We start from the raw sequence: 9,938 nt of genomic DNA, 5'->3' as shown, positions 1-9,938 counted from the left end.
TATATATATATACACACACACATACACACACACACATATACATATATACACACACACAACCAAAAATATAAAATGACACGTTTTATATGCAACACTAACGCACCATTTTAATTGGCTGGCAGGTCAGATCTGAGTCGGTGACAGGCGTGTCATCACCCTCCATGACATAGATGCCTTTGCGAGACAAGGCCTGGATGACTGACAGGTGGGACTGCAGAGAGGCCACCTGGTCTCCTTTGAGAATGAGGCCACACACGCGACAGTACAGCTCACAGGACAGCAGCAACCGGATCACAGGGGGCTTAATGTGCTCCTGCTCATACTGGTCTGTGTAGAAGGGGTCTCGCAGGTCCTCTGGGATGTGATCTGACGGGAGGAGAAAACAATAAATTAGGATAAGATTAAGTTAAGATCCTGATGAAACACGGAGGATGTTTTCAAATGTTATTGTTGCTACAACTGTGCTGTTTTCGGCATCAGATGCAATCTGCCAGCAATCCCTCGCTTTGTTGCCAACTAATGCACTATGTGCTAGACAATAGCGTGATGGTGTGAAAAGCCAGCCATAGGGCTCTACCCTCTTCACAAAATCTACAGTGCAGACGCAGATGAGCTGTGGCAGCTGGGGTCTGGATGCAACCAAAAAGCTCAAGCAGAGGGGAGTAAGGCCAGACACGTCCTAGTCTGGGCAGCCATTGCCCCGTTCATTCACACACACCGTTCATGCACTAGTATCCCCCAGGAGAAACATATCATTAATGTGAAGGCACCGGGAACAATCATCCAGCATGCATTTATGCACACACCTGCCCCCTCTGATGTACTAAGTGGACCTGTCTGCTTTGCTCCAAACCAGTACATCTGCCACAAGCAGACTGGTACTTATTAGTAAGTAAAGAGAATAAGTATTATACTATTACATTAGCACTACATAGCATGTACACAGGGATATCCATTTATAGCTGGAACATTATAATGAATAACTTTTTATATTTATACTACTTTAGATTCTATAAGAGATCAATATATCTTTTAAATTTAATCAGCCATTTCTAGTTAAAGTCTGTGTAAAGTCAATTTTAACAATTGTTTGTAAACACATTACACAAAAATTTTATTGGAGTGCGGTGACGCAATAGAGCCACCAAGCTCCGCCCCTCATGCTAGAGCCGTGATGACTTGAAGCACTGACTGCAAAGACTGATCGCTGTGTGACATCAATACAGTGAGAGCTATAGAGAGCAGACACTTAATATGCTTTGAATCGCTCTCAATGTACTTTTCTTTTTTTTTTTCAATGTACTCTGATGCTTCTGCACAGTGCTGTTTCAAGTCCAACACACACATAATAAGTAGAGCGCATGAGAATCAGCGGTTCGTCCGTTCAATCATGAGTTACTGTCATTACAGTTACTACATCCTACCTCTCTTTTTGTTTTGCATTTAACTTTGGCTGGGTGGTTAACACATTTTTCTGTGGCGTTAACTTTACAAGGACATTAAGTGTTTAATACTTTCAATTTTATAAATCTTACAAGGTAAAAAGCATAAGAGTTAAGAATCTCAATAACGCTATGCATTACTAAAATGATTAACATTGAGCAATTTCAGTATCTATCAAACTGTTCCTATTAGCTGAGGTCCCTTGAATATTAAGACACAACATTTGATTTCAAATTAAAAATAACCAAGATTAATAAATGCTTTAGAAGTATGTTACATTGCTAGTTAATATTACTGTAGTTAACAAGCAAATTAATGGAAATTACTGTAAAGTGTTACCAGAATTTCATCTTAGTGTGTATGTTAACTATATGAAACATGAATAATTCACAAATCTACACCAAAGGGCAAGATGAAGAAGACAGGGGCCCAGTTGCAATCATTTGTATTTATACTACAGAAAAAAATTAAAAAAAAATTAAAACGACATTCAAAGCAGTGATTAGCAGAACGCAAAGAAACCTTCCAAATCTGGGCCACTTCTGACAGTAAAGAGGCACATGGCCTTCATTGCCATTCAGGCCAATTACTGGGCCGAAACAACTCAGCTTTACTGAAGGGAATATCCTGAATAACAGATGAGCCAGAAAGGGGGGGAAAGGGACTGAATAATGATGGGATAACAAACTGTACTTGAACCTCAACCCAGAAACAAGCACAAATCTGATCCTGCAAGATTTTCTTTTTTAAACTGACCCTCCAAGAAATGCAATGAATTAAGTCCCATGTCATCATTATTACCAATTAGCGTTACCTGACACACCCTGCGTTGACCATTCAAAATCAAGAGAGAGACTTTTCTTAGCATTAAAACGGGGTCAGGAGTCTTACAGAGCACAGACAGGCAGACAGGGGTGCCTTTTTGTTAGAGGGGGTAAAGGCTACATGCTCGGTACATGCCTGAATACATGAGGGTAAGGATAGCTTTCCACGGTGCGCAGATCTTGTGTGCAGCTCTTCTGGGTACACGCATGAATCAATACTGAGTAAGTTTAAAGATGAAGGGCAAAATTAATCACACGAGAAAGCAAAAAAATGTTTCACTCATTAGAAGTTCGATGTGATCTGGCCACACACAGCACTGCTCATATGTAAAAGTCATTAGTGACTGATACTAGAGCAGAGGCTAAAAATATACCTTGAGCAACTATGGCTTCAGGTCACTGCTTTTTCCATATGCAGGTATTCACTCTGTTAGTCCTTACCGAGTACAGAATTAATAATTATGTCTCAATAGTAATGAGTTATCAACTGTGCATTACCACAAGTTAATCGCATCCCTTTGTTCATATTTGTTAATTATGCACACTTTAGATAAACAAAGAGTCCTATTTTCATGTCTAAGCAGCAAAGGCAAGTTGCACTTGTGTGGTGTCTTTATGTGCCACAGCTTAATGTACTGAAAGTCAAAAAGCTCTCTCCCCTTTCACTTCCATGTGCAGAAGAGCAGTCTGGATATTCTGCTGAACTTATAGACTATTTTTATTTTATTTAACAGACACATACTATTTCTTTGGATAGAACTAACAAAACAGACTCTAGGTGCCCTGTTTACATTGAATGCTTCATATCTGCTGACAGGGAGTCAGTGGCATTAGGAAAACCCTTCCTGTTCATCCACAACATTTCAATAGTGCAAGCTCTGCAGATGGGACAAATGCTTGTGATCCTGACTGTGAAATACCATAACAGTGAACTCAGGCTGCTGCCCTCCCAGCCCAAAACAACTACACTCCACCATATATCTGCTACTTATGACATATTTACATTATTCAATTACACGAAACAATAAAGAGTAGGGGTGATTAGGCCATAACCCTAAATAATTGCCCTCTGAATGGATAACAGAGTAAAACACCAGCAATATCATTTCTGTAGACCACAATGGTGTTTAAATATTTTATGTACCTTGGTGTTTTATTTTACATTTAATTACTATTTTGAATTTGTATTGTAATTATTGAATACTACTGTACTGTTAGAAAGACCTTGAAAACAAACTTTTAAATTCATTTTATTTTTTTATTCTTTACCTGTATTTAATTATTTATTTATTTATTTATTTTGCTGTGGCTTCAAGAATTGCTAAATATGAGCTGTATTTAAAATACTGGCATTGTAACAACCTTGTTTCCAGACAAAAACAGGTAAAGATGCCATGCTTTTGTCATGGTTGTTAAGATATGCATCATTGCACTCTTAAAGTACTATGTAAATACCCTGGTAAATGACTTTCAGCAGCATCTATCAAAGTTCCCTTGGTATTATCATCTGATACAAGTGCAGTTCAATGTCAACTTTAGGCAGAGTAAAAATGCCATGGTTTTGCTAAAATATACCCACATAGCACATTATCCTTTTAAGCACTGCACAAAGACCATAGTACATGTTCTAGCAGTATGGAAATACCATTTTGGACATGTAACACACCTAAGTAACTATGAATATGGTAATCATTCCCATAATCACTGCTCAGTACCACAGTACAGAGATGGTATCAGGTGGTAATACCACAGGGGAGCACCACACCACACATCTTCTGTCTGTCTAGCCAGCTGTCTTTGCTTACATATCACACCGAGTCGGTTAATAAATAAAGACTATATCTCATTCATAAACACAATCAAACTAACTCACCGATACCGAAGGCTTTGGCAAACAGCCATCGAAGATTAGCCGCTATTTTGGCTCGGGCTGAATCATACATTTCCAGCGGCACGATCTCCAGCGCCTCGCCCGCTGCCTCCATCTTTCTGCGGGCGCTGTCAGCACCCAGCTCCGCGTCCATCCTGCGACCACCGTCTGCAAAAACACATGCAAAAAAGCACTTTCAAACAACCTTAACGGCTCTCTTTTGAGGGCATGCGGCGTTTCACAAGCTGCACGTCAAGCATTGGTGTGTGTGTATGAGGCTTTGGAGCAATAACTCAGTTCTTTAGCGTCCAAGCTAGCTAGCACATGAGCAGCTATCATTCCAACACTACCCACTAAAATGTGCAATTATAATAACACGCCAGACTCAAATGGTACATTTGTTACAATCAGCTATTGAATAAAACAAACCTGGCCGCCTGGAGCCTGTCAAGATAAGCTAGCCTGTGATTAGTTTATATGCAAAGTAACTAGCTAGCACTCGCCCAGGTAGCTAACAAACACCAAAATAACGTATTAAATGTTCAAACACTCACATGGAGAGGTACATTTAACCATCTGTGAGAGCTGCTGTTCTGACCGTAAACTGGTTTGCATGTTTTGAGTGAAATACAGTTACAAGCAGCTAACAGCTAATGCTGCTTAATGAGATGAGGACTAGCAACCCCCAGCTAAACAACAGCCCCTTTGTCAGCAATTAATAAAAACAGCCACATTTACCGCCACGTACCTTCCAGATAATAAACTATCAACAATCCACTCTGGCAAATCTGTGGGAGAGCAATGAGAGAAAAGGGTAAAAGGCTCCGGCGAGAATCATGAGGCCACGTTTAGTCCGAACAGATACGAGAGTGTGTCGGTGGATGAATGACAAACCCTTGTGAGTGTGTTACAGCCTTCACTACTACCACACTTCAAAATAATAGCGACAAACACACACTGTAAATTACAGTTAAAATGGCAAATATTGGCGATATGCCGTTGTGAATGAGAATTATGCAGATAGATATTGTTATTAGGCCTGATGTTTGTGTTTTGATGAGAAACGCACGCACCTGTTACCTGTGTTTTTAAAAGACAACTGGAAATGCTTATGTAATTACGCGAATTTTTCCTAGTTTCCTTTTCCAAATCTTTTCTAGTTATATCACAATAATTATTTGCTATATCAAATTTATGGGCATTCCAGCCCTGTGAATAAAATCAGGTTACACAAAATATTCACTGATAATACAGTCTGGTGTTTACAGGGCTTTATTGTCCTAATTATTAGATGTGTGATAGACAGCTAATTTGTTCATTGCAATTTCCTAGTGAATTTATGAAGTATTGTAAAATATACAAATGTAGGTACTATAACAGGAAGACACAAGTGTGATATCAAGTTTCCAAATTGTATATGGGTCAAAGAATAAAAGGGGTTTTCTAGCATCAAAAAATAAAAAGTACACCGAGGCGCTCCCAGGCTCCCAGGCCAGCCGAGAGACATAGTCCCTCTAGCGTGTTTTCCCCGGGGCCTCCTCCTGGTGGGACGTGTCCGGGAGGCTTCCGGAACAGATGCCCGAGCCACCTCAGCTGGCTTCTCTCAGTGTGGAGGTTCAGTTAGTCTACTCCGAGCTCCCTGAGTGACTGAGCTTTTCAACCTATCTCTAAGGGAGTGCACAGCCACCTTATGGAAGAAACTAATTTCGTCCACTTGTATCAAAAGCAGAGACGAGATCCTCCAGCCCCCGGCTGCGCCTAGAAATCTTGTCCATAAAGATAATGAACAGAGCTGGTGACAGGGGCAGCCTACCGTAGTCCAACATTCACCAGGAACAAGTCTGACTTCACCAGGAACAAGTCTGACTTCACCAGGAACAAGTCTGACTTCACCAGGAACAAGCTCCTGCTTCGATCATACAGGGACCAAACAGCCTTTAGCAAAGGTCCCCCGGACCCCATACTCCCAGAGCACCCCCCACATGACACCACGAGGGACACCATTGAATGCCTTCTCCAAATCCACAAAACACATCTTGACAGGTTGGGCAAACTCCCATGAACTCTCCATTACCCTGCAGAGGATATAGAGCTGGTCCAGTGTTCCATGACCAGGAGGAAAGCCGCATTGTTCCTCCTGGATCCGAGGTTCGACTATCGGATGAATTCTCCTCTCCAGTAACCTGCCATAGACCAGAGAGGCTGAGGAGTGTGATCCCCTTGATAGTTGGAGGGGTCCCACTACCCCAGTCTGCCAGTCCAGAAGTATTGTCCCCATCCTCCACGTGATGCTGCAGAGGCATGTCACCCAACACAGCCCCACAACGCCCTGAGGTACTCAGGATGGATCTCATCCACTCCCAGTGCTTTGCCACCAAGGAGCTTCTTAACTACCTCAGTGACTTCAGCCAGGGTAATGGCCAAGTCCTCCTCTGGGTCCCCGGTCTCTGTTTCCTCAGTGGAAGACGTGTTGGCGGAATTGAGGAGATCCTCAAAGTATTCCTTCCACAGCCCAACAATGTTCCTAGTCGTAGTCAACAGATTCCCACCCCCACTGTATACAATGTTTGCACGGCACCTCCCGAGGCACCAGACAGTTTGCCAGAACCTCTTCGAGGCCATCCGATAGTCCTTCTCCACAATCACCCAGCCCACTGTCCGATTCTTCCACTGGTACCTATCAGCTGCCTCAGGAGTCCCACGAATCAACCAGGCTCGATAGGACTCCTTATTCTTCAGCTTGACAGCATCCCTTACTTCCGGTGTACACCACCAGGTTCGGGGGTTGCCACCTCAACAGGCACCAGAGACTTTTCGGCCACAGCTTTGAGCGGCCGCATTAACAATGGAGGCAGAGAACATAGCCCACTCGGACTGAATGTCTCCAACATCCCTCGGGATCTGGTCAAAGCTCTGCCAGAGATAGGAGTTGAAGACTTCTCTGACAGGGGGCTCTGCCAAGTGTTCCCAAGAGACCCTCACAGTACGTTTGTATCTGCCGAGTCTGTCTGAGTCCTACCTCCCCCGCCAACGAATCCAACTCACCACAAGGTGGTGATCAGTTGACAGCTTCGCCCATCTCTTCACCCAAGTCTTCAAGACATAAGGCCGGAGGTCAGATGAAACAACCACAAAGTCGATCATCAACCTCCGCCATAGGAAGTCCCCGTTCAGGACACTTTCCAGCACCCCAGCCCTTAGGCACAAATGACAGTAAGAAGGCACAGGGAGGCAACCCTCTCTCTCACCGGGGTGAACTCCAACACATGGCTAAACTGGGGGGCTATGAGCAAGCCCACACCATCACAAAACCTCTCACTGCGGGCAACAGTGGAGTAGTGGAGAGTCTGGCCCCTTTCGATTAGATGAGTTCCAGAGGCCAAGCTGCGAGTGGAGGTGAGCCCTACTATCTCTATCTCAACCTCCCGCACTAACTCAGACCCCTCTACTGCATTAAGGTGGAAGTCCCAGGAGAGGATACGATACAGATTAATTATATTTTTCTGGACATTAGACCATGTCATTCATTCATTCTAAGTTAAAAAAAGACTATTATTTATTTTTATTAAAATGTTATTCAGTTTAGTTTATATTCCAAAGTGTTGTCAGGCATATTTAGACAAGATTTAGGATAAGAGTCATTAAATAACTCCTAATTAAAATACTTAATTCTCATTTTTAACCTTTGCAAATCTTTAACTCCAAACTATTAGGTTTCACCCATTTTTCAGGAGTTTTAAATAAATTAAAGTTATTAAAATAAAATTAAAATAATTTAAATTATGATCACTTTTTATTTTTTATATTTCAATAAGTACAGTTCAGAATAAGTATGAATAAGTATAATTTTTACATAAATATCTGTTACGCTGACTGATGATAAAACATTATTTCATTTGATACAAACATCAAAATGAGCATCTGACCTTAGACTCATATAATTGTATTTATCATACACTATAATACACTTTTTGTTTTTCAAATATGGGCTTAGATACAGGTTTAGAGGTTTACAGTTTTCATGGAACTACTGTTGTTGTAAAGGCAGGATTAGTGTGCATGTGTTTTATTTATTTTTATTTTATTTATTTATTTATCTTTTTATTGGTTGTCTTGCACCAATTTGTTGTACTCATAATTACAGGACTCTCTGTCTCTCAACTACTGGGCAGTGTTTATTAGAAGTATCTGACAAATCCCTCTTCTTAATAACAGACATATTGCACTGTTGCAAAATAAAATCTATATTCTATAATAAATATGAATAGTATATACATATAATATATAAAATAATATATTTTTACTATTATATATATTTTACTTTTTAGCATCACCATTTACTTCATCATGTGAGAAAGACACACCTCAACACTTATTCATCTTGAAAATACTTTTGTTGAGCAGTCATTCACCTCCTTGTACTGCCCTGCTCTGAGTCTTACAAGCACTACAAAACACTTACAATATGTGTTAATGTGAAGACATTATACTTTGGGTGAAGTTTTTAGCCCATGTACTGTAAGAACATGCAGCAGATGCAGAGGTACGGTCATTGTGGATTATGTAACTTTATGCTGGTCAGATTTAAATGATGCAGTCTAAGTCTTTGGATTAATAAGAAAAGGTATGTCTGCATATCTCTCAATCCTCAGATTTAACAGGGAGTTTACAAAATGGTAAATAAATGAAAATAGCATTACCATTCTGTAGTGTGCTTTACCATGCAGTGTGCAGGCCTGTAGAGCAGATGATTCAGATTCCAGCTTCTTCGGAATTTATGCTTAATGCTATCCTGATGTTTGTGTTAATGTTTTATACAGATACTGATGCTTGTACAAAATCCTGTCAGAAATTAATCTTACGTCAACCTCCGTCAACCTACAGATTTTTATTGTGGGCAAAATTAGTAAGCTGTCAAGGTGGGTAGTGCTAGCACTCATTTCATATTAATTTTGGAGGTTGTAAGTGTCTTTGGATGTGAACATATAAACTATAGTGTTTGACAAAAGTCAGTGAACATACGGAAAGTAATTGCACTAGGACACATTTTCTTTTGACATCCATGTCAGACATATTTGCAGCAAACGTATACATTTTACTTGAATGATGTATGCTTTAAACATTATGTTGTATAAATCACTATCTCTAAAAGTATCTACAATCTATTTCTATACTGCATTTGTTTAAATTTTTTTTTCCATGTGAATTTTCTGGTATTAGCTGCAACTCGAAAGGTGGTGAAACGTTAACTTGACCTGACCATGGTCTGGAATAAGCACCATGTTTCAACACTTAACGTGCAGGGTCGCATACAAGCAACAGTGGTTTGACGCTTCACTCCACGGAGTTCAGTGGGTTGATTTAGAGCTTAAATTGCTCTAATGCTATATTTTAGCAGAATCTAAATACTATACTATACTGCTCTACACTACTACATATTTTCAGTAATATTTAGCTTTTCTTGTTACATCACAATAAGCCTAGCCTATAGCTTTCAAGATCTGTGTGATTATCAGTTGTAACTGATAGTTTTTTGTGGGGGCCAGAACTGAATGTTTATGCTAGCTAACGTGGTACCTGAATTGAACATTTGAAGGCTGTTTTTGTCTCCCTCTTTAGTTAAGAGTTGAGTAGTCCTGCTTTTACTGCATCACACGGGTTTGTTCTTTCAGCAGCAGGGGGCGCTGTGATGGACACCAGTATCTCGGCAGATGGCGCTGCAGGCTAGTGCATTAAAATCATTACCAACCTTTGATATGCTCGTGTTTGTGTGTGTGTGTGTGTGTGTGTATATATATATA

At 40.6% G+C, this 9,938-nt stretch overlaps 1 protein-coding gene across 1 annotated transcript in view; it reads right to left on the bottom strand.

Moving 5' to 3' along the window:
• LOC122344991 (calmodulin-regulated spectrin-associated protein 1-B-like) overlaps positions 1-5,036 on the bottom strand; it is an 8,011-nt gene extending 2,975 nt beyond the window's left edge. Inside the window, exons 1-3 of the mRNA XM_043238683.1 lie at positions 4,886-5,036; positions 4,141-4,305; positions 104-366 (exon numbers count right to left, since the gene is read on the bottom strand). Of these exons, the coding sequence (XP_043094618.1) occupies positions 104-366; positions 4,141-4,291 (414 nt within the window). The 5' untranslated portion in view covers positions 4,292-4,305; positions 4,886-5,036. The remainder of the gene's footprint in view (positions 1-103; positions 367-4,140; positions 4,306-4,885) is intronic.
• Positions 5,037-9,938: the final 4,902 nt, after the last annotated feature.

Source organism: Puntigrus tetrazona, chromosome 5 (assembly GCF_018831695.1).
Source record: "Puntigrus tetrazona isolate hp1 chromosome 5, ASM1883169v1, whole genome shotgun sequence".
Taxonomy (NCBI): domain Eukaryota; kingdom Metazoa; phylum Chordata; class Actinopteri; order Cypriniformes; family Cyprinidae; genus Puntigrus; species Puntigrus tetrazona.
Note: the sequence above shows the minus strand (reverse complement) of the source record. Positions and strands in the feature narration are given on the sequence as shown.